This window comes from Augochlora pura, chromosome 2 (genome assembly GCF_028453695.1).
Source record: "Augochlora pura isolate Apur16 chromosome 2, APUR_v2.2.1, whole genome shotgun sequence".
Lineage (NCBI taxonomy): Eukaryota > Metazoa > Arthropoda > Insecta > Hymenoptera > Halictidae > Augochlora > Augochlora pura.
The window spans coordinates 607,223-632,734 of record NC_135773.1 but is presented as its reverse complement, the minus strand read 5'-3'; the positions used below and the strand labels follow the sequence as shown (position 1 = coordinate 632,734).

The 25,512-nt window shown below is 49.0% G+C and overlaps 1 protein-coding gene across 1 annotated transcript in view; it reads left to right on the top strand.

Moving 5' to 3' along the window:
- Positions 1 to 25,512, top strand: part of Kug (FAT atypical cadherin kugelei) — a 565,526-nt gene that overhangs the window by 495,212 nt on the left and 44,802 nt on the right. The window contains exons 4-6 of the mRNA XM_078186334.1: positions 1,028 to 1,134; positions 2,073 to 2,277; positions 16,871 to 16,932. Of these exons, the coding sequence (XP_078042460.1) occupies positions 1,028 to 1,134; positions 2,073 to 2,277; positions 16,871 to 16,932 (374 nt within the window). The remainder of the gene's footprint in view (positions 1 to 1,027; positions 1,135 to 2,072; positions 2,278 to 16,870; positions 16,933 to 25,512) is intronic.

Genomic DNA, 25,512 nt, shown 5'->3' with positions numbered 1-25,512 from the left:
CCAGGAATGCAGTCCAATTTTTGCGCTATCCGACGCGCGGTTGGCAACTCGCCACGTACGTGCACGTCATTTCATATCGGTCCTTGTTGCCAGTTATCTCGCGAGGTGGTAATACCGCCTCGTTCTCGCTCCGCGTCCCTATCTCTCCCTCCCTCTATCTCTCTCTCTCTCTCTCTCTCTCTCTCTTTCGCTCTCTTTACGGTGGTCTCGCTCTCCACAAGCCCAAGTTCCCCTTATTTTTTCCATCGCCCAGCCTTCTTTTCTATTACTCCCGCGGAAAGGCCCGTTTCCATTCAGCCTCCCAACCGCGCGCGAGATATCGAACGACCAGGTGAAAAGGTTCCTTGATACCGTCGCGATTTTTACCTGGGCACCAAACCCGCTCCGGTCCGGTATAGCCTGATTTCATTTTAATTACCGCGCAGGCTCGACCTCGCGCTCGACAAGCATTTTCCCGGACCTCTCTCCGATCGAGTTCGACGTTGTTCGAATTGTTTCGAATAATTTGTTCATCTTTCATTCATCAACATTTACGTAAACGTTTAATCGAGTTAATTATCCGATCGAATACTTTTTAGTCGAGCATGTTGCGGATAACAACGCGTTCGTTATTCGTCGGAAATCATTCTAGCGATTGATTCGAATAAATTATTCGTATGTATTCTGATATATTCGGCGAAAGTAACCGTTTAAGTAAACGATAAAATTAATTGGTATTTAAATACGTTTACATAAATTAGAGATGTTGCTAGGATTCGTGGAATGCGACAGAGCTAAATCGTTGGCCTTACTTTAGCCAATTTTAACTTTCTACTTTCGGCGTCGTCGTGGATTATGCGACTTTGATGCTGCGAGAGGTTTGGATAATACGAAACGTATGTCGGTATCGTGAAATAATACCAGAACGTTTCACGTCGGAACACGTGAAAGAACCTTTTAAAAGAGTGAACGAACGTAACCGTTCGTCGCGATAGAATGCAGATTCCGTGAAAATGTGTAACCAGTTCCGTTCGTTTTTCTGTTCCAGGCAATATCAGAACCAGAGCCGTGCTCGACGTCGAGACGAAAAGAGGATACTGGCTGACTGTGTTCGCACAGGACCACGGTGTGGTGCCATTGAGCTCCAGTCTCCAGGTGTGTAATAACACATTCGTAGTCTTTGACGCGCATCGATCCCACGATTTTATGTCTGTTTTTTGTATCTCGGGAGGACTTGCCTGGATCTGCTGCGAACACTCGCCGAAACAAGATCGCGACTTTCCGAAGTCGATTAGCCGAAACAATTTCCAGCTCGGCGAAAGGTCGAGAGCGGTTTAAACGTTTTTCCACGCGGCCCACGCGTATCCTTCCATCCGCGTTCCATAATTTATTTTCGTTTGAAGGATCCAACCGCGAATTTTAATTACTTTACATCGAACGCGAGATTGTTCGCGTTTACTTTTGCGGCACGTTTGCCCCCCGTGCCATTCCGGAAGAAAAGTCTTGGTAATTGGAACGCGCGGGCCAAAGCAATTACCACTCGAATTGTTTTAAACATCACCGTCGGAGCACGCGACCGATGCTTAACTTTCCCCATTTAAAATTTCCTCTAATACTCGAAACTCGCGCATGAGAAAGAAAAAAAAACATATATTATTCCATCAATTCTCGCCGGCCTCTGGTCGCAGAGTTTAAACGGTCCGCGAAACTCCATTAACAACAGTAAACATTCCGGTATTTCGCCGGAGAGCCGATTAAAAATCACGAGACTTCCGGACCGATCCGGAAACCCCTCGCGATTCGGCCAATCTCTGCCGCGCGCGCGACAATTACACGGCCCCGTGAAATTCGCGTCGGCGCGCGCACCTCGGCCTTCAAACTTTTCCATTTTCCGAAGCATTCAGCGAGGGAGCACAAAGGAGGTTTCCGGCGGCGCTGCGCGCGTAGCTGGACAAATGGGTGTCGCACGATTGTCCCGACGACGTTATCGTCCGGTCGAATTTTTTTCGCAATTTTTTTTCCGCGATCGCGCGCGCCCACGATCGCGCCGAACGGTCGCCCTTGTAAATAATCCGCAGCCGAATTCTGTGCAGGTGTACGTCGAGGTGCTGGACGAGAACGACAACATACCGTTGACAGAGGTGCCGGTCTACTATCCGTCGGTGCCGGAGAACTCGCCGGCCGGCGTGAACGTTCTGCGGATACGGGCGTTCGATCGCGACGTCTCGCCCCAACAATTCACGTTTTCGATCACCAGCGGCAATCCGGAGGGTTATTTTCTCATCAACTCCACCACCGGTAAGTTCCACATGGTCACTGGCGCTCGCGGGACACGCTCTCGTAATATCTTCGGCGCGGGGGAATCGAAATAGATTGCCCGCCGCGTCCTGCCGCCTCTTCTTCCGTCCTCGTCCCCTCCTCACCTCCGCATCGTCCACGTCGTCCGCATCGTCCGCTGCGCCCTGTAACGAGATCAATTTTCCGCGGACGAGGATTTTAATGGGCCCGTTCGAAGATAAACGAGCCCCGCGACGGAGCTTCTTCAAATTTCAATCGGTGCCGGGGCATTCTCCCGCTCGCGGATAATTTATACGACTCGAATCGAAGTTCCCGGGGAACCGCGCTCCCGGATAATGAGACGGCGTCGAAGTCGTAGACACGAATATCGATCCGACGGTCGATCTTATTGTCCTGTAGTTTCTATGGGCTGCTCTGCCGGAGATGGGACACCGGCGATAATGGATTTATCGACGGGGACGAGTGTGGAATTCGCTCGCAGACGTCTCGCCGTTAGGTCCGCGAAAACATTCGGTGCTCTGATCTTTTGGCGCGATTGCGATACTCGCGCACTACTTTCCTAATCATAAATTGACGCGAAGATCGATGAACCAACTGGGCAGCATCGCAAACGGCTCGTCAAATTTACATTTCAAACAGGAAATCTATCAAAGTAACGAGATCGCATTTATTTGGACGCTCCGCCAATTTTTACTCCAACGCGTGCTTAAATCAAGGATTCTACTCAACTATTTCCTATGCAAGAATTTTTATCACATCAATCGTTTTGCGTGATTCGCTGGGAAACTAAACAATTCATTTTCCATCCGCTAATAATTATTAGACTGCGAATTGTATGCATTTCTGACCAACTGCGGGACATTGAATGCGAGACAAAAATTTAACAATGCTGTTCCATTATTTCCAACCGAATAAAAATGTCGAGATTCGGAATGAATTCTGCCTGCCGCGCCAGCGGCAGCGAATTCTTACTTTTGCATAAAGACCCGCGGTCTGATAATTATTCCCTCTTTGCCGTACGGTTCGGCGACGATCGGCGAATTGTTGTCGAGATCGATGGCGAGTGCCGCACAGCGCCGCTGCGCTTCCGAAAAGTCATCTTTATTAATCAATCGTCCGGGACAGGATTCGCGTGTGTCGCTCGGTTTTTCGCGCTGGCCGGCCAAAGTGACTCGACGCATGCAAACGGAAGGAAAGGGCCATTGTTTTCGCCTTGCGCGACGGTAACGTATGCAAATTCGCCTGATCGAACTCTCTCCGATTCATTATTCATCGTTCCGCTCGGCTCGGCCGCGTCGGCCGCGTCGACCCCGCGGAATTACAAAACGACGAAAACTCCGAAACTCGTTATTGAGAAAAAAACAGTCGCGCGCGCGGATAACAGCAGGAAAACGAGCGCGCGGCGAGCGACGGTGAGGGCAAGGGGGGAGGGGGAAGAACTTGCCGGTCTCAAATGGGCACGCATACAAATGGCCGTGAATCAATTTTAACGCGGAACAATTTGCGATACAAATTCGATCCGATCCTAGACGAATAGTCTCGGGGTGGGGAAGAGTGCCGCGGGGGCCGATTAAATCAGACTTTTAAATGAGCAGAGGGTGGAATTGGTCCTTTAATTTGAGCGTCGCACCCGATACCGGCCAAGTGGTACCGTGGTACCGTCTTTATTCGGACAAATCCCTCGCGCCGTTTCTCACCCGGCTTGTAATCCGGCGCAAAGCTGCGAAAATATTTCGCACGCCCGGGGAATCCCTCCTCGACGAACTATTTAGCGATTTATGGTAGTCGAAGGACAATAAATTCGTCCGAAACACGCTCGTTTCGTGAAATACGCTGCGTCTCGGACCTATAACTTCATATACTCCATACAGAACCACTGCTGGTAGACAGTGGAAAGAAAATGCAATTCGGTGAACACTTCTAAATATTTCTTTTTCCTGGAAAATTTAATAGAATTTTTTTTAAACGAAGCGCCCTATTTAAAAGCACACTTATTACAGAACTCGTGGCTTTTATCGTGCTCTAATATCTTATAAAAGAAAACGTTCGACAACCTCTTTGAATATCGTTCTCAGAATTGCTAGAAAATTTCAATAATTAGCTCATTTAGTTTCATTTGATTGCGTTCGGACTTCTTCCCGCGGCTCGACCACTCTATAAATTTCACGCCTACATTGTGCTCGTTGCAAGACGGAACGAAAACGATAATTAATGGGAGGCCGCGTTCTATGGACTGCGCCCAAACTTCCGGCCGGTATATACCCGCCGATCGATTTATAAAAATTTGTATTTGCATAGAGGTCCGCGGTCTATGCATATACGATTACCAGAACGAACGTCCTTCCTGCGCCGCGATAAGTTTCTGCGCTATGAAAGGCCCTGGCCGGTTCCATAAATCATCGACAGGTTTTGTGCGCGCGGAATCCTATCTGCCGCGAGGCCGTCCGGTATCTCGTTCCACCATGCAGAAACAACACGCATTGTTGGCTCACGGATCCCCGGAGCATTATTCCGTCGCCTCGGAGTCTCCGAGAGAGCGTCGACGTCTTACGCGCGCGTCTGCCGCCCCTGCGCGCCGCGAATTCGGGTCGGTTCATTCGAATTTCGCCATTATCGGCTCGGTGGGACGAGCGGCATTGTGTCCGGGGACAACTCATTGGTTGTCGGTGTCTTGTCTGACCCGTCAATCTTATTGATCATCGACTTGTATGGTCGCGTCCCGGGTCGTCGATGGTGTGCTGGCTTGTAAACGCCGCTGCTCGTGTCAGGTAACACCTGACTTGCCGCCCAAAGCGGTCCGTTCTCCGACGCTATTCCAGTACGCAATTATGGAACGGGTTCTTCGAGTCGTCCGAAACTTGGCAGAAACATTTCACTCACTTTTCTAGTTCTGTTTTTCTAAGTTCCCGATAAATATTCGCGTCGTTGTAACTGTACGGCTTTGAGAAATGTAAATTGTTATTTCTCCCGTCTAGAGAAAATCTGAAACAGTCTGTAAGGTTGTCAAATACCCTAAATTTTTAATGATACCTTCAGTATATATTTCAAGTACATTTCTTTAATTATTTTCCTTTGGATCCAATGAATTAATAACGTTTCTGATTTACGAATGGAATTTAACATCACCATATTTTTATCGCAATAGCAGAACGGGTATTTCGAGCAATTTCAAGCTTTCTACAATAGCACGTTTTCCCTCTCGAAATGAGAACGAGCTGTCTCGAAACGTCGGTTTTACAATTCGGAAGCGGTCCCGATGACCAAAATGACTGCCAGCCGCGCCCGGCAGTTCCATTATAACGAAAATGTTCCGGAAAACGTCGCGAGTTCCACGAAACAGCGAGATCCTTATGAAAATTCATCAGGCATCGCTCCGTTATCGCGGGCGGAGGCAGTTAATCAAGAACAGGGGCAACGGGAAACGTAATTACGCGATCATAATTACACATCCGGTTTGGTTAACCGGAGGGGCCGCCGGCACACCACCCGACACCGACTTTCTTCCGCAAGTTCCGCGAGCGTCCGTTTGTTCCGCGGCGGTCCCTCGAGAGAGAGAGAGATCGATGGCCGGCGGTGCGGAAAATCGGTCGCGCCGGCAAAGGACGGCTTGTAATTAAAAAGTCGATCGGTGGCCCTCGCGGATTCGTATTCATCGCGGAGGCTGCGAGGAGTCGAACCTCGTCGTCGGCCGTGATGTCTGAATTTTCGTGAACCGTTCCCCGTCGCGTTCGCCTCTGGGGAGAAAAAGATCATGGAGAAACATTTGCTCGGTTGGTAACGAGGGGGAGGGGGTGGGGACAGCTGTCGGATGGGTCGGCGAGCTCCGCGAGCGAGGGCAACCGGAAAGAAAAGAGAATCGTATCGCTCGCGGATGTCGACGGGTTATCGGTCGAACAACGCGACGCCCGGGCGAAAAGTATTCTCGGCTGTGTTTGCTTCGTCATCGATCCGCCGAGTGCATTCACGCTGCGATAAATACGCGGCGGAGCCCCGGCCCTTTTTTATTTCGGCGTTCGCGCGACGTTGACCGGGCGCGCGCGTTTTTATTTTATCGGCTCCTACGACCGACTCGGAAATAAATCGTTCCCCCCCGGTTCCGCTGAATTTCCTCTTTATCGAACTTCGTACGCCGAGACTACGTATCGGCTTATTGCCCCGAGATTTTCCTCGTATTTCGAAGGCCAAGCGTGATTTCTGACTTTTACCACCGCCGTTTCTACGGCGAGCCATCGCTCTTTCTTTCGAGGCAGTCAGATTTTTCCCTTGCGTGCCCGGTTTTTCAAACACAGCGAGCAAGGTGCGCAGAAATTGGCGTTGCGCGTGGCAAACTGCATTCTCTTGTTCAAGAAAATCCACACGATTTTTATCCGCACTTATTTATAAGCACTAATTTCAAATCGACGGCCTAATACCCTCGATTATTTCATTCAAAAAATCGTAAAAAAATCCCAGGTCGTTTCACGGTAATGTAGCTTCCGTTATCGTAAAGTAGAGACTTTTAGCTTCAATTTCAGCACCCTGAAGTCCAAATTGCTCCACGGGAAAGTGATTGAAAACTCGCCCAAAGTCCAAAAATGAGCCCCAAACGGCCTAAAACCCCCGACTATTTGATTCAAAAAATCGTAAAAAAATCCCAGGTCGTTTCACGGTAATGTAGCTTCCGGTGTCGTAAAGTAGACACTATTAGCTTCAATTTAAGCACCCTGAAGTCCAAATTGCTCCACGGGAAAGTGATTGAAAAGTCGCCCAAAGTTCAAAAATGAGCCCCAAACGGCCTAAAACCCCCGATTATTTGATTCAAAAAATCGTTAAAAAATCCCAGGTCGTTTCACGGTAATGTAGCTTCCGGTATCGTAAAGTAGACACTATTAGCTTCAATTTAAGCTACCTAAAGTCTGCACATATCCGCATTTCAAATCCGCACATATTTCAAAGTCCATTAGGTTTCGTAAAATCATCGATCTATTGTACAGCATTATAAATATTCAGCAATAACACTTTTGTGTTGCAATAAATCTGAGGGTATGAAATCATCCTCCCTGAAAAGCGTTCCAGAATCGGTATTTTTAATTTTGGCCAACAAATGCTGCGGTTCAACGTGAAACGACGGTTTCGGCGTCGAATTCTGCAGCTGGACAACGGGCCCATTAAACTCACGGGTTCGCCTAACACTTTACACGTCCGAGGTCACTCCCTGGCCATATTTACCCGAGATTATTACGCTTTGTTGGAGCTCGCGCGAGGATAACCGCGACTAAAGGGGGTCCGCGGAGGGTGAAGAGACGGAGGGGGAGGGGGGGGGGGGGGCGGGCGCCGCATTCAGATTTCCCCTAATGATAGCATTACCGCGGAACAAGACGGCGAGAACCGAAACGAGCTACCAGATGCTGCGCCGATCCTCTCTCGCGGAGGATGAATAGGTCGTTTACCCGGGGATCCATCGGTCGTTTTGCGAGCCGCGAACCGAACATACTTTCTGCGGGCGAAGCATTACCCTGCGAACACGCCGAAATTGATCGCTCTGTCGATTTGGGAACCGGGCTCCGGATCGGATCGATCGAATTTCGGAGACGGGGGCAAGACGGAACGAGTTATCGGACCTGATGCATCAACGGTGCCGGGGGAAAGAATGCTACTCGCCGGAAACTGACGGAATATTGAACGGTTCCCTCGCCGCTGGGAATTCTCGACAGCGTTACCCTTGTTACGGAGGGGGGGTCGCGCGATTCTTATCCCGGTGACCCTCTCTGATTTCGAGAAAACATCCAATTCGGAATATCTGCTCGCCGAATTGCGAATCCGGTTTCCCAGATTGAGCCACTACCTGTTTTCAAATTGTCTTCCCCGGCCGCATCGATCTCTTTGGCTACTTTACAGCAATGTTACGCTGCGAGTAGAACAATATCTGTCGTCGCAGAGAACTGATAACGAGCTCGTGGTATAGAGAGTATACTGGTCAAAAATAGCTAACTTTAACTAGCACATATTCTTTGCTAAATTCTATATTTTATAAGTGCGTTTTATCGAAGAAAACTATAAGGATGATAAAACATACACAGCATAGTCAGAGAGTAATTTACACATTTTTCCAAACAGTTTGCAACAGCTAAAAAATTTAGAATTTGATTTACCGACGGCAATGATCTTTTAAGAAAAGCATCGACGAGCGAGTAAAACGGTAGTTCGGATGGCGAGATTGAAAAATCAAGGAGGGACCTCGATAAATCACTCCCCCGTCTGCTCCGTAGAAAATATTTTACAGAAGATTCGATATTGTAGGGTACAGAGATCAAATGTTTGATATCCTATAACCCGGGGCGATTCGAGTGAGCCCGATATTCAAGCCAGACAAAGAACATCTTTATACACCATTGACCCAGTGGCACAGATATTCGGTGGATCGAAGTCAATTGCCTATTATCGCGAACCACTGTCTCTTCGACAGTTTCCTGGGGTGTTCTTTATAGAATTTCATTAGCTTTTCTATAACCACCGCTCCCAGGGAACGCGACATTATAACAAATTCCAGAGCTTATCTGCCCGCTATCCGAAGAAAATGCAATTTCGAATTTTCCGATGCTGCGATAAAACCTTGAGGTGGAACATAGTCGTAACTAGACGGCGAGTCTTTATGCAACATAAAAGAAGTGTTGTTCTGCGTTCTTTCGTATAAAACTTGAGTTAAATAAAAACGTATTAAATCTGCTAATATTAGAATATAATATTCCGTATTTCTCTTCGCAAAAAACAATCGCATAGAATCTGCTGTGATTAGAATTAATTTTTAAACTCGAGGCTCTTATTTTGAATTTAACGTACTCGAATTCAAAAGTAGACTCTATAGAAATATTTAGCATGCGAGAGTCGAAAGAGAAAATAAATTAGCATACGTATTCTTGTATCAATCATTGGATCAATCAAAGTCAACGTGTCCGGCTAAAAAAAATGATATTTATGATTTCTGTAACCTGTCCAATCGACAGGTTCCATAAATCTAGCGCCGGGATTTACATTTTTACGTATTCGACACACTCGCCCGCATTATGTATGCATAAAATCCGTAGCATATCGATAATTGAATTCAGTTAATGAAATCAGTACATAACTCTTTACCACAGACGTCTTGTCTCTACCATTGTCTCTCGCGCAGTGTTGCAATTTTACCCCGTCTGAAATGGTTCCGTTTTATCGCCGCAGTATTTCATCATTTCAGCGTTTAACCAACTATAATTTATTGTAATTTATCCGTTTCTTTTCGGTCCGAGTAAAATTTTCCGTTTTATCGTCGATTTTTTGCGTGTCGAACGCGAGAGTGATGTATTAGCTATCGAGGAGCAGTGACAGAGTTGAATTATATGTCATTATTAGACTGTGCAGACCTCCGGGCAGCTTTCGATTTCACAGACCAGAGGATTCGTTGCCGGAAGCCTAAATTAAAAATTAGTACAAGCCGGAATAACGGAATCCGCAGCCTACATATTATCATTGATCACAAAGTCGCATTCGCTTCTCCGCGAATTCTACGATCGTTAACTTACTTTCCCAGGGTATAGCTCGAATCGATCGAATGTAATTCCGAATCGCATCATGCATGATTGCAATCTTGTTGGCGTTCTTTCGATCTCTGCGACCTGTTGCAAAATTCAATGCCCGGATAGCCACTTGTACCTACAGTACACAGTGTGTAATACATTTTTTTCTCCTTTGGGAAACACCAGATTTCAAATTTAAATTAATGAAATAAAACGATTGATCGCAAGGAAACGAAGGAAAATATGAAAAATTTCGGTTTGGTAAAATCGATCTGTTTTCGGTATAATAAAAGTCGATTATCCAATCGCTCGTATTATAGCATCGCGAAGCGACCACGAAAATCGCGTCCGTCCGGGAGACGGTGGCCGAGCATCCGCGCGCAATAAAATTCTCCGAGAACAATCCGTTAATAGCCGCGCGATGGGGCGTAATAATGCGAGCGGAAACGAGGGGGCCGCGAGGAGTTTCGCGATTTCCGTGGAAAACGACGGTGGTCGCCGACCCGATAAAGAGAGACCCCGAGAGCTATAGACGCGAGATTGCATAAGTTATTTGCACGCGAATCAGCGCGGCGCGATCTCCGCTCGCGTTAACGTTGCATTTACCGTCCGCCGGCCGTGTATTGTTCTTATTTAAAGAAAACCCGGGGAATAATAACGGATAACGACGGCGTTTTGGGAACGGCATTGCGAGATTAGATCAGATAATCCCCTGTCTCGTGTAATAGGTTGTCGGGCTCGGGGAAAGGCGGTGCTCGCGCGCCAGCGAACGCTCGGCCGTCATATCGGTTCAATATTTCGCTGCGCCATAAGCGCAAGAATGTCGACGTGCCTCGTTCGGCACACGCGGGACACGCGGCCACGATTCTCCATGGGATTCGACGACGGAGTTTAGCGGCCCTAACTGCGACGCGATGTTTCCCAATATGTTGCGGCGGCCGCTCTGTCTCATTAACGCGTTTTTTTCTCTCCCCTTTCGACGAGCGTACGACGAGAGTTGAATCCGCGGTGGATCGATGCGACGTTCCGTTTCGCGTTGACCGATTCCTTTACGGCTTTTCGTCGCGGTCGTAACGAGCTCTGATTACGTCTTCTTTAGACGCGGATGCTCTTATTTCTGGGACAATGAAGCCGAACATCGGAATCGTACGAACGCCTCTTTATCAGAGTCGATAATGATGCGACGTCATTATTTTCTCATTCATGCATCAAATCGACGGGGCAGTTGTTCCCGATGTTATGCGTGCTTGTGTCAACGACTCCGATATGTCTACAATAACAGTGCAATTTTATTTGGTTATGTTGTTCGACGGAGCTTGTTGACTTCTCAATGAAATCGCTATCGCTGTGGGACAATTTATTAATCGTCGATTAGTCCAGAGGAGACTTTCTGACGCTCTTCGTATCTTTAAAGAGATTGCGAGTAATAATCAGACCACGGTTTTCTATGTAAAATAAATATTGCTAGATATACATAATCTAATTCTTTTTTTCATAATTGAAGCAAGAAAAAGACAAAGACTTTTACTTGTCAGGAATACAAAAAATGTCAAGCAAACGTGACAGGAAAAATATTCGACCGATCAATTTAAGTAAATAGTAAAATTGTAAAATACAGAGGTTGCAACAGGCGACTGGTTAAAGAAACAAAATATCAATTTGACCGCAGTTTTTTGCGATCGATGCGGAGAGGTTTTAGCTGGCATACCTTGAATCCCGCTGTGCATTAAGCCATCATCGAGCCCCTTTTTCTCGCGACGCGGTCGCTTCGTGCAACGGTGGACATTAGCCTCTCGCGACCGCTTGTTTCCCCCGCGTGAATTGCGCAAGATTCGCGACACGCGGGGCCTGATTGGCGGGTGCACCCCGCCGGCTTCCAAGTAACGGCTGCGAAATTTTCTTCGAACTCGGCAATCGAACGAAGGTCGACGGACTCTCGACCGAAAATGGGACGCTCGTATTTGAGAGATTGCGCGCGGCGCATTTGCAATTCAAAACAATACGTGCCCGTCGAACGGGGGTAGTAATTGTTTCGATTCTCATGTACAAGCATTAACGGTGGGCTCTCGCCGGCGAGCGGTGCGACCGGTGAGAATTGCTGGAATCATGTCGGACGACGCTCGTTAAATTTGTAACCGACCGAGTCCTGTGCTTTCGCGACGCAGATATCCCGGCTTTCGTGATCACGGAATGACAAAAGATGCTTGATTCGCGTGCCTAAATAACGCGGGGATCGATCAATCTATGAAATCGTGCTCGAGAAAAGAGCGAGGAAGAAATAGAGAGAAAGAAAGAGCGGCATGAAGGAGAAACGAGTCTCGCGGTTAACGCATTTCCATTCATTAAATCGGTCTGGTACGCGGAATGTTTCCGACCCTGATTTACACCGCGCGGAGTACTCGTTAACCTAATTGCGAGCAAAAATACTGAGAAATAAAGGGCCCAGGAGAAAGGACGAGATCTGTCCACGAGTTTTGACTATTTTTACACGGTCATTTGCAACAAAATTTGTTTGATACGAAGAGAAATAATTTTCCATTGTTTTCCATTTTTTGGAGACCCTCGAATGCGGCGATTCAATGTTGCACTTCAATAAAAAAAGGAAAGCTAGCAAACACTTAATCGTTGCTGGGCGCGCATGCATTTTTAAATGCTAACATTTGTCTATAGAATTTTTTATAAGAATCACGGAAAGTGGAAGAGTCGAAAGACTTTTTGTTAATGGGAAAACAAAGCGGCGATTCGAAGGGGGAACGTTATGTAAAGAAACGAGCGCGTTCAACCCCATTACTTTTTCATGTCAATGTTCTTCAGATTTTTTTTCCAATGTAACGCCTGAAATGGCGCATTCGAATCGCAATTCATTAAATGGCAAAGCTGCGGGGGACTATAGGGGAAAAAATGCAACACGACAAGTCGCGCCGATAAAATCGGAGTGCCGTAACAAAGGATTTTTATACAGCTTTCACGCAATTTTCCGCAATCATTTATTTTGATAGCAGCCTTTGGAATATTTTATTAAATGCCACGCGATCCTTTTATGGGATATTGAAAAGCCGAACAAAGGGAAGCGATCGACTTGCCGGCTATGGCAACCGAACACATTGTGACTTCGACAAAACGAGGAACATGAAAATGCGTTCGGTTCTCTGATTTTTTTTTTTTTTCGTGTGTTGGGAAACATTATTCCGTTCGGCGTTGATGCTGCTTCAACATTTTTCGTTTAATTGCGTTACGATTCTGTCTGCTCGTTTTGAACGGGAACAATTTTTAATGAAACACAATTTGCGAAATTAAAGGAAAATGGATGAGACGAGGCTCGAGTAATAATGAACGTGGCATTCGAATCAATTAGTAGATTCTGCTATTATAGCGCCGCTCATAAAAACGATAATGGAAGGATCGGTTTATTAGTTGGAGAAGTTCGTGCTGAAAAATTCATACCGCAGAAAATGTTCATTCCACGTTAATTCAGTGTTATCCCATCGATGGTATGTTTGTTAAAGTTAATTACAAATCGCGCAACATAAATTAACCCTTCGCACTACGACTTCTTTCACGCTGCGTCGATGACAGAAGAATTCAATTTTATTTCGATTTAGACAAAGTTAATAATACTTGTATTTATTAGATCCAGCATTATTTATCACGAATCTGACTCCTTATTATAGTGCAAGGGGTTGATATTACTTGTAGAAGCCTGCATCTTCGTTTCTCTGGATCGGAGATTCGAGGCGACCAGAAATCACGCTAAAAAAACGAGAATCGTGTCGCGAGCGAAGACTCCGTGGACGATTTCTTTAACCGAAATAGAATGGAAAGTGTCTCTCGGGAGGATCGCGACAAAGTCGGTTCCCGCGATCTTCCACGCGGTGGTTTTTCAAGGTGCGTTTTCCACGGCGCGGTTTCCCACTGAGTTTTCCACGGCGAGTTTCCAACGGTGTGTTTTCCACAATGTATTTTTCACGGGCCGTCATAAAGTATTCTCCCAATGGGTTTCGGAATCCGCGGTCGAGGACGTTCCGCCGGATCCCGGCTGCGTCCTTTGGGACAGTGACGCGAAGCGCGAATAAATCCGCCGCGATCTACGCGATCTACGCGATCTACGCTATCTACCGAAGCTTCGCGTTATGCACAGCGATCCGGGACGCAGTCGTCGTCGTCGTCGTCGTCGTCGTCGTCGTCGTCGTCGTCGTTATAGTCGGTAGTTCCGTCGTATCCGCCTGATTTTCGATAACGAATTTTCCGCGGGTCGCGATCACGCGACGCCGTCTGCACCTCCGGTGCATCGGTGCTGCACCGTCGACGCTCGTCGACGCTCGACGACGCGGCGCGGCGCGACGAGACCGAGGAACAAAAACGAAAAGCAATTATTTAAATGCGTTTCACCGCGCGGAACACACCGCGTTCCCTCTCTGCGAGCCGTTTTCCTTCGTTTTTCATTTCTCCCTCCTCCCTCTTGCCGTTCTCTCTGCGCTCTTCGCCCTGTGTCTAGAGGGTGTCGCGAAACTCGCGGGACAGAAAAGAATTATAATAAACCGGTACCCTGAAAGAGTAGCTTAGCTACTCGACTCTCCTCTCCTCTCTTCGCGCATTCCGCGTTCGGTGGAGCTTCCGAATGCCGAATACCGAATGCCGAATAGAAAGGAACGAATCCGACGCTTCATCTGCCGCGACACGCCGGCGTTGTTCCCCTTGTCGTACACGCTGATCCAACCGTCGAGCTTCTGTTCTCTCGGCTTAATGAAATTTCGTTTGACTCCCGGCCCCACGGAGTCGCCTACAAATGCAACGCGATCCGGGAATTTGTTAGCCGTAGAGATAATTCGAGCCCGCCGCGGCGCTCCGATTTAATTTAACTCGAATTTCAGATTTATGCCGCGGAACGCGCGGCAAAAATTCAGCTGGCGTAAGTTAACCGCGGATAATGGAGAGAGAGAGAGAGCGGATCGGATAGGGAAAAAACTGAGATGTTTCGCGTCGAATTACAAAACGTAGTCGAGTTGCCGTGTAATTGAAGCACCGTCTAATTAAATTGCGAGATTCAATTACAATGTAATTGAATTAGCCCAACCCTCTGATCCCGGTGCATTTTTAACCACCCGTTTCGCGCTACCCCGGCAGTTTCCATCGGTTCCCCGGGCGCGCGCGGTTCTGGTGGCTCGCGTCGTCGTTCACTTTTCTCTTCTTTGGATCTGCGAATGCCGGCGAGGGAAACGCGGCGGCGCTGCTACGTCAAGCCCGTTATTACCGTCTGCATGTCGAATCCGGGCCGGAGGAGTAGTCGGCGAACAATGACGTTGCACTTGACGGCCGCTGTCGATGGCCGATGCACTCGATCTCCGTGAAATATTCTGCGCTGCGATGCACCCTTACCTACCTCTCTCTCTCTCTTCCTTCCTCTCTTGGCCCTCAGGAATCTCGTTATTACGGTTATTAGAGTTTGTCACAGACGATTCGGGGAAAGCTCGAGGTCAGCGCGACGTCGACGATTTAATCGGCCTCGGGACTTTGCAGATCCGAGGACGTCGACGTGGACCGAAACGTTCGCGTCGCAAATTAGATCTCGGACGTCGGATCGACGGAACTCGTTGCTGCGAAACGATCCACGGTGACTCGGACACCTGAAACAGAATATCTTTTTCTCAAATTGAGCGAAATTATTTGATCCTTTTTTAGGTGTTGCAAAAATATATACCGTTGGAGAGAGTCTATAGAACCGTCTTCCATAAAAATTATTCCCACGACTCGAATCATCGACGCTATAGAAAATCATAAAATTAATTTTCCACCGAAGGCCCGTAGAAACCACGAATCGGTCAACGAAACGCAAACTCGGTGCCGCGGGCGTGCCCCGTCCAATTAAATCGCAGGTGTACGATTTTCGTGCGACCCCTCCGCGATCAAACCGCGAAACAGAAGTTGGCAAACACGCCGCGCAGCAACTCCGCCGTCGTCCGGTTCGCAACGGAACGGGGCTTCGGCGGCAACGTGATTAGTACTTCCTGCCGGAATATAAAATCCCGGCGGTTTGCCGTTGTTACCGGAAGCCGTAGAAGCATCGGCGAAAAAATGTCGCCGCGACAGCTCAGAGGCTTCTCGTCGGCGCGGCGTGTTCCCCTTTCCTTTCGGACGACCGTTTCCCGTGCGGAAACTCCCGGAAACCGTCCGCATCCGGCAAAGTCATCCGGCTCTCGGCGCGAGGCGTCTCTCGACGCGGAAAGCCCGCCGACGCCGCGCCGTCTCTTCTCGGGACTCTCGCATTGAAATTTCTTGCTCGGCTCGGCCCGGAAGCTTTGGAAAAAGCTAGGAAAAACGTGGCGAGAGAGATAGTGGACGCGTGCGCGAGCCAGTCGGGCCGGCCGGCCGGAGAAAGCAATTTGCCGCGAAATAGTTACGTTCCCGGGGACCGACCGGTGGTCGAGCGGCGAAACCCAATTGCTATTTCGCCCGGTTCGAGAAACGTCAGCGCAGCAGTCGAGGGGACGAGTCGCGCCGGACAATGGCGGCTGAAATTCTCCGTCCCCGATTATTTTCCGACGACACTCGTTCCCCAGATGCGTTGAAAACGCGGATTGTCCGGGCCGAAGGATCCTCGCGGAAAACGTTTGTCCGCAACGGGGACCTGATCACGAATCGGCCGAGCCGGTCCCGGTCACTCCGGGATTTTCCCGGCGAATTTTCCCGAACCGCTAAAATAGATTCCGACGAGAAATAAAATAGAAGGGAGGAGGAGGAGGAGGAGGAGGAGACCGCTCGAACGTACAAACCGGAGAGGGAAGTTCGAGTGTTCGATTCGCCGTCCCGTAAATTCTGAACGCTATCATCTCGTCCGCATTCGTTTCATCCGGCTAATCTTTGTCCCGCTAATTGAGCCTTTTTTCGTCGTCGTTGAACGAATCACCGCGCCGTGCCGTGCCGTGCCGTGCCGCACCGGTCAGCGCCGCACCGGTCCGCGCCGCGTCGGTCGAGGTTCGATCCAGTGAACGCTTGATTGAAACATCGTTCAATCAGGATTTATGAAGTCCCCGCTAATTTTTGCGCCACGGTTTTTGTTCCAGGTCTGATCACGACCAGCGGCAGGAAGCTCGACAGGGAGAACCAGGCCGAGCACGTTCTCGAGGTGAGTTTGCATATAAATTATCCGCCCCCCGACGTATTATGGCAGCTCGATCCGAAACTGTCCGGCCGAGTTATTTATGCCGGCTTCTGGATGTTTCGGCGGCATTGTCTTACGATTAATTGCGCGGCGCTCGTCGATCGGATTCGTGCGTGAAATATTCCGGTTCTTTCACGCCGGCGGCGGGAACATTCGTTATTGCTTAGAATATTAATTCTTCTCCGCGGAATTATTCATGGCTCGACCCGAAACACGGGATCTATAATTTGTGTCGCGCACGTTCGGCCTGTCATTTTGTGAATAGTTGGATCAATAAACTAGATTTGTAGATTTCATATTAGTATATTGATATTCCGCCGACTGTCCGTATTTATGTCCACAATCGTTTCATGTCTATCGGCGTAATTATTTGAAAATTTAGTTGGCCCATTATTCTGGAGCGTAATCCATAAACATCGAGTAGAGGGAGAACCGCCATGAATGTAATACGCATTGAATGGAACATTGGCATTGTTACAAAAATTCCTCTGCAATGGAGTTACGCTTGCTTTGTGATTATACTATGCATAACTAACCCCTGATCGAAAACGCATCTCTTAAAGCGACGAAAAATAAAACAGGTAAACGTGAGAGAAATATATTCTTACAAGAAATGAACCGATCTTTCGAATTGTCGAAACTGGAATTAGCAGCGTTCACGAAATAATTCTGCTTCCGGGTATTATAGAATCTAAATTGGTAGACTGGCATTCTTCATCCAGCGTTTGAGAATTAAATTTCAATTTCGTTGAAGAGTCCGCGAGTAAATTCCGTGGAAGCAGGTTCGAGACAGTAGATAAGAGGATCATAATCGCGAGTAGTTGGAGGAGCGGAACGGCCGCAATATTTGCAGGAACTTAGTTTCTTAAAAGTGTTGAACATTTAACGCGATCTCGGGCCGGGTCTCGAGAGGATCCCCGAAGCGACTAAGTATAGCCGGCTTAGCAGTTCCTTGGCTCGCGCAGCAGCTTTGCCGGAATAATCACCTTACGTTAAGTAGAATCGTGCGTCGATGCTCGTAGCTCTCGCGAGGCGCGGATGCACGCGACCCGGCGCGCACCGTCCTCGGCGATAAGTCTGCCTCGCGAATAAAACGGTGGCACGCGGGGTGGTGGCAGGGCGCGTTCGCGACGAATTTCCCAGATTGCGATGCGGTGGTAAAACAGCCGCCGAATCCTCTCCGAAAGGCCGCGCGCGCGGCTGCGAGAGGCTTAGGGACGATTTGCTAATTGCTGCCGCGGAACAAATGCTCTCGTTCGGGCCGCGCGACGACTCGAACGTTCGCGTATCGTGAATCGGTACGACTAGACTGCGGATCTGCGCGCAAATTCTGATTTTCGCCAGGTATTTTGTGCGGAAAAAACGAGGGCGGAAGCAAACGATAGATTATTATCGCACGACTGGTAATTAAATACGCGACGAGTAATCATGTCACGATCTGCGAGATCGTGAAATAGAAGAAATCGTATCTCTTCTTCCGAAATTGTGTACGCGTTGAGGGGACAATCGGAGAGAAACTCGGAATCCTCCCGACAAAGGGGCAAGATGGCGTCTAGAACCCGGACAGCCGAGTTTCCTCGACGGGTTCCTTCGCGATCCCATGGATCAGCGAATAGAGCGGTGCGGTTCAGCGAGCGGAGCCCGGCAGAACTATAATCTTCCGGCAAATGTTAATGGACCCCCAGCCAGTTTGATGGACCGTCTTCCCAACAACGAGACCGAAGATCCAGACCCGCATAAATCGATGCGGCGACTTCGGTCGCGTTTCCGCTCGCTAAGTCGGACTTAGCCCCGCGGAGCCAGATGGAATCCGGGGCTCTCCGCTTGATAAATTCCGGTCGAACGCGAAACGTGTCGTGTATCGGGGAGGAGAGAAGCGGATCGGCACGGGCGACGGCCGATTTGCCGGCAGGTAAAAAACTCGTTACGCGAACCCCCGAAGTGGCGGAGTTCGCCGAACCGTTCCGAGCGGGCTCTATTTATTTCCAAGCCGACTCTCGCCCGGCGAACCTTTTCCCGAGATTGGTATACTCCTTTGCTCTTTCCATTGTAGCGAAATTCCAGCGTTTCGCAACACATATACTTTCGGGCGGGAAAGAGCGAGGAGCGAGCGACGGGGCGGGGCGGCTCCGAGTCGGCTCTGCCTTTAATCCAGACGCGGAGAGAAAAGAAATCCCCCAAGAGTCCCCAATGACGATTCCCGCCGAGAAATGCCTCACCTTGTCCCGTCCTTGATTCTCTCTATCCACTATCCGACTGTCTCTCCCTTTCTCGGCCCGTTCTCACACCCTTCGCGCGCCCTCCTCCGCTGTTTCTTCCTCGTCCGGGCGCGAGACGGGTCGACACCCTTAAACCTGTACCGCGCGTAGCCGTCTCCTCTCGCTTTCACCGTCCAAGACGTCCGACCCATCCTCCCGCTTCTCATTTTACTTTTCAATCTTCGGGGAGGATGCGATTTTCTTCCTCATTTCCAGTCTGACAATATTAGAGGGTAAGGGGGCCGGCCGGCCGAGTTCCAACGAGTTGCCAGACAGCGGCGGCAGCCGGTAGAACTGCCAGATAGAAAAAGGTGCATCCGTAATCGAGCCATCACCTGTTAGCATTAGCACGCCGTTCGAGAATTCGATTTACCTTAACGACCCGCCCCGCTCCTTATCGACCGCGCCGAGATTTCACCCGGAATGGGTTTAATCTTCGATACCGTCTCGCATAGGGGGATGCATTTTGTTTTTTTCGCGCGACCGTTTCGATGCTGGCCGGGAATGCGAGAGTTGTTTCTGCGCGAGGAAAAACGTTGAACAAGGTTGGACGGAATTTCGGGGGTCCACGTACGATCCGCCTACATATTCTGACATTTCTAAAATACTTTAAAAGTGGGTGAAATAATTTCTAATTTATTTTCATGTTGTTGGTCTGACCCTTAATATTTTAAAATAATTCCTCTGCTTCCAGGGTAAATATTGAAATAGAAACGGAAAAATAATTAATTGTTATGACAGTTATTTCAGCGGGATTACAATGACGTAGAAACCAAAATCGATGGCGTAACAGTTTCTCAGCCTGGTACAGTTGGGATCGAACTGGCGGACAATGATCAATTACGGGGTAGGAAGGAAGTCTCGAGCACGCCGGCGGAGATTTAATTCGATTTATCGTTTAGTTTATTGCGCATCAATCTCCGGAAGATTGGAGAGGATATTCGAGGCCGAGGTAACGGCGGGCGCCGTTCTCCAAACAGTTCGCCCCTTCGCCATTAAAACTTGCGCTTTACGTAAGCGAAGCGTTTCTGCATAAACCCGCCGGCGAATTTCTCGCGGTCTCGTCTCGATCGTAAAAGTTACGACGCCTCGGCGGGTACCGCTAGACTTCCCGGCTCGAAACTTATTCAGCGTTTGTTTAGCCGCGTCGTCTGCGTCCCGGATAAAGTTTCGCGAATCGAACCCGGTATCTCCTGTCAGAATCTTCGCGGCGCGGAGCGGCGCGGCGCGAGTGCATCGCCGACGCGGTTGCTCGCGGTGCAGGGCCCTGTGCGACGTACGTGCGCGTACGTGTGCGAGAGACTGTAATAGAATGCGATCGAACGGTTCAAGGAGGTAAAAAGATAAATCCGAGACGGCGTTATCGCGCGTATCTACTTTAATCAGATAGAGGTATCCGAGAGACGTCCCCGTTCCGATCCAAGGTTTAAACCAAAACGCATATTCGGATCCGGCAGATGAATCCCGCCGAATTGAACTTGCGAAACAGCCCAAAGGGTCCAGCTGTCGGCGCTATTTTTTATTTACTTTCCTTTTATTTGTAGAACTCTTTGAGAAAGTCTGGAGTCGTTTAAAAAATTTAGAGTACTCGAGAGATGTTATCTAATTGATCGAGGGTCGAATAAAGAGTACTATTAACGGCGTAGAGACTGCACACGTTCTCTCCAATATGCGCTTCCTTTTTATGAAAATTCTTTCCAATGTCCAGCAGATAATCGCGAAGGGAACGAAGCGAATGAGTTATTTTAATCCGCCCGTAATCTTGAGCATTAGCAACGGAATGGTTTCAGTCTCGAGCAATCGGCAATAACTTCTGCGTCTCTGAATGCAGAGCCGAAGTAAATTATATCCAGGGAATTCGTTATTTCCGAACCGGAGTCAATTAGCGGAACCGAAACGTGTTGTAGGAGTCGATGAAAGTGCAACCGAGTTCATGGCGGTAAACCGGTTCCCGGATTCGGAAAAGCAACCGCGTTAAAAACAGCCTCTCGGCAAAACGAAAAGGGGGAAAGACGTAATCGCGGTTTAAGAGGGCGGCCGTGTCCGGGCGGCGCCGAAATTACATTAATTTAGCAGTAATAGAATTTCCACGAGAGGACGTTACGAGGTTCCATTTAAATTACATTTCGGACGGGGCGCGGCAGCGCTAACTTTGCAATGCAAATATATACGGCCTCTTCCGGTGGCCCGGAATTAATCTCGGCCCCTGGCGAAATAATGATCCAGAACGATATTTAATATCGGAAGCGTGGATCGCCGTCGTCGTCGTCGTCGTCGGCGGCGGCGGCGACGGCGGCACAATGGCCGGCACTCGACTTTTAACGAACCGGCCCGACGAAAACCGATAAAAATTCAGTTTCGAAAGAAACAGTCGAAGAACGCGGCCAGACTCGTTCCACCGATAATTAGTTATCGCTCGCGTTTAGTCCACGGGTCTTCGTGCGAGTTAACCCAATTATTGTTGCAAACTTGCCGCGACGGTGTTCCATAAATGTCCGTCCGGTAATTAACCGCGCGCGTACCCAGGAAAAACACGTTTCCCTTAATTGCGCTAACGATGCCGTGTCAGAGCGTCCGACTGGCGCAACCGCGCGGTCTCCGCCGAAAACGTTGCGAAACCAGCGTTTATCAATCGGAAGTATCGCGAGGTTGCTGCTCGCGCGCGCATTTCCAGTCCCCGCGCTTCCGACGGAACGGTATCGTCGACCAAGTTCGTTCCGACGGTCCTCGGCGCCTCTTTTTTCATAATCCCGACATAATTTACGAGCAACGCGTTCGCGGCCATCCACAAAACTAGAAACCGCATTTCCATGCCGCGGGAATCTGGCTGGCGCTGTCGTCGGCTACATTTCGTCGTGATACATCGCGTCGGGCGACGTTCGTCATTAGACAAAATCGGTACCCCGTGCTCCTAGAAAATTCGATTTGCTTTGCATCTTTCCGACGAGGAGTATTTCACTTCTCAATTTTAGTTTCATTTGCGTCAAATGTACCAGGCATTGTTACTCCTTTCGAAATTCAGGTATTCAGGATTTAATTGCGATTTCACAATGGGAATCTCCGGTTCGATTGCGAACAGGATCCAACATAAACGATCTCGTCGTTCGAGCAGACAGTCAACAATGATGCCGAACAGAAAAGTTTCCCCGTTACCGGCACCAAAGATGACTTTCGCGGCCAGATATTCGCCGGCCGCCGAACGAAAAAGGAAACACAAAGGGGGGCCGGCCGCGCGCGCCGCGGCATTCATTTAAATTTCTCGCGAAGAAGACCGACGGGGAAGACTCGCGAAGACCTGAAGTTTCAATGGCCGCCGCTTTTTCGCAGGGTGTTTCAGTGCCCTTATTCCGATGGCGCGCGCTCCAGATACTCGATGCGACAGCCGAAGTAGGCTTGAAACTTGCTTACCGGCGTGCATAGGACGCCGAGTGCCTGGCAGATACAGTTTCGAGCACCCACTCCGGGCCGGTCGGTTGAAATTTATGATCGGCAGCCGTCCTGTAATCGAACTTTACCGAATCTTCGTTAATTGAACGTGTGTCGAACACTGCGGCAACTTTCATCGCGTCTTGCCATCCCTGTTTCCCCTGAGAATTTTTCTGACAATAAGTATAATAGGACTAGACAGTGGGCAACTCGATTAATAATCACTAAAAGCAATATTCACCAGCCATCGAAAATATTCCCATAAAATTACAGTCACTTGATTCAACAAATTGAAAGTCTTAGTTATACGTGGCATAACTCTTTATCTTGTATAAAATCGATAGTCCGAATTTCTTTAAAATTGCGAACGAGTATGTTGGACGTATTTGTTGCTTAGGACAAACATAAGTCGAAGAATCGTCTGATCGACCTGTTTTACCAAGCCCTAAATTCGACGCGCCCCAGGCACTGAACTCGGAGTGCTTAGAGTGCCTAATGGATAAAGCAGCCATGTTGCTAACGCAATATTTCCTCCCTGTAAGCATGTTCTATCAACCCCTTGATAGTCGCATCCTTGTCCCAACATTTCGACGAGCTTACCCAACCTACACGATGTCAAGTGACTGTTGGCAGCCCTATTCTCCTTGTAGACCCCACCGGACAACCCCGGACCACTTTCATTGATGTCCATGGCTGGCTGAACCAACTGTATTTCTTTACGAGCTGATCCCGTATTACTAACGGCTATAAATCGATTATTACTAGACGGCAGATTTTATGCTCGTAATAAAAAATTAATCGGACGAAATACCAACGCCGTAGACGTATTAAAACAATTTAAGAGCACTGCTTTTTATCTTGAATTTGTTAGTAATATTAAAAGGAGAAATACATTTTGATTTAACAGCTGTTTCTTAAAATCGAGTTAAAACATTTTGCATGAAAATCTGATTAGCAATTTCGTTCTGAATTTAATTTAGAAAGAAACTCTGACGCTAATGGATTAATTAAGAGTCCCCCGAATACGCGAAACTCCGCGTAAAGAAATTAACAGCCGAACGCGTGAAAATTCGTCGAGTTTGAAACCCGTCTGGGAACGAGTCTCGCGGGGACGACACGCGGCCCTTTGTCCCCAAAAAAATCTCGCGACCTCTTCAACAAAAAGCCTCGCTTCGCACGTGCCCATGTCAGCCATGGGTTCAAAAGAATCCGGCCCGGCCGGGGGGAATAAAAACAGGCAGTTTCGAAATCCGCGGCTATTATGTTCTCCCTCGAAAATCGTCTGAGTGTTCCGGTCTCGTGCTTTCGTTACTCTGTCCTGCGCGAGAGTGGAAATGTTCATCGCGACACGGCGGAACGAGAGGAAAACAAAGAGAAAAAGGGGCGAGACGAAGAGCCGCTGCAAGAGAGAGAGAGAGAGAGAGAGGAGAAGATATCAGAAATAATGGCGAGTGTCGTCGCGAAAAGGGTGACACAGAGGATGTCAATTAAGCGACTTCAGCGACGAGTTCGAGTGTCCATAGGCAGCGCGGAGGTACTCCTCGCGTTACGAGAGGTTATGGGGCGTCGCGGAGTGCCACGAAAGCGAGAGGTCAATGAATAATGGGGAGAAAAAAGTGTTCACCCTTGCTGAACGAGCCCTTTTCGTCGCCGGGCTCGACGATCGGCTCGTGCTCCTCCCTCTCTCGCTCTCTCCTCTTTTTTTTTCGTGGCTTTTCACCTTTCGCCGCCCGCTTCTTCCGCTCTCGTAATACGTGGCGGGAGAGGAGGCGGCCCGGCTAACCACCCTGGAAAGATGCTGAATACGCGCGATATTTTTCTGCGAACCAGGCAAGCGAGACCGTCTGACCGGGAATTGGCAGGTTTTACGAACGCGAAGCGGGAAACGACCGTACGTATCGGTGTATACGGGCATGTAAAGTTGTGGTAACCGGCCCCGACATACCGCGACCTCGCCGACTTTTATGGCCGATAGGGTAGGTGTACCGCTTGTGGCCACTGCACCGTTTCTAGCTGCCTGCATTATTATTCATATTTTCTTATTTCAACTCGGCCACCGTTCCTAGGCAATCGACGGAACTTCGGACCAGCGAATAGATTGGCTCTACTGGATATGCAGAATTAATGAGAAAACCATTTCACGGAGTCACGTGCCATTTGAGGGAATGCGAGGAGGCAACGGTGTTCGATGCATCTACCCTACGTGGAAATAGGGCTTCTCGAAGAAAAACCTGTTCTGTCCAGCCGAAAAGAGAAATATCGAGCCCGGAGCATTTCGCCAAAGGATTTTTCCCGCCTCTCCGAGAAGCTGTATCGGCCGAGTGCTCCTCGTTCGCGTTTAATTAATTTTTACGAGCGAAATCGCTCCACTCCCGTGGCCTTTACCCGCGGAAAAACTTGTAGAAAGGATTACGCTGACCCATTTAACGGACCTCGGCCCTCCCAACGCTACGCGCCGCGCCGCGACGTCCCCTATTAATGCACTCGGCGCGTACTCGCGGGTCCCGGGTATATATTTTAGCGCGTGTCGCCGCGCGCGCGCCCTGCCCCGAGAAAGTGGCAAAGTGGCCGGCCGGGGAAGAAACGAGACAGGGAAAAAGCGTGAAAAATCGCGGCTATTAATAAGCCCGCGGCAAAAAGCTCTCAGCGTGTTTGGCCGACCGAGAGCGCCGAGGCTAAGCGGATAGCTTTTACGCTCGCCCGTTTATGCGCCCCGCGCGCTGTTTCCGCTCGCTGCAGCTTTCCCGGCTCGATGAGGCTGCCGCATAAACAGCTTCTTCGGCCAGACCGTTTGTCTGCGAAATTGCTCCACATAGACGCCATTCAATTAACTTTCCCCGTGGCGGATGCAACGCGAAAT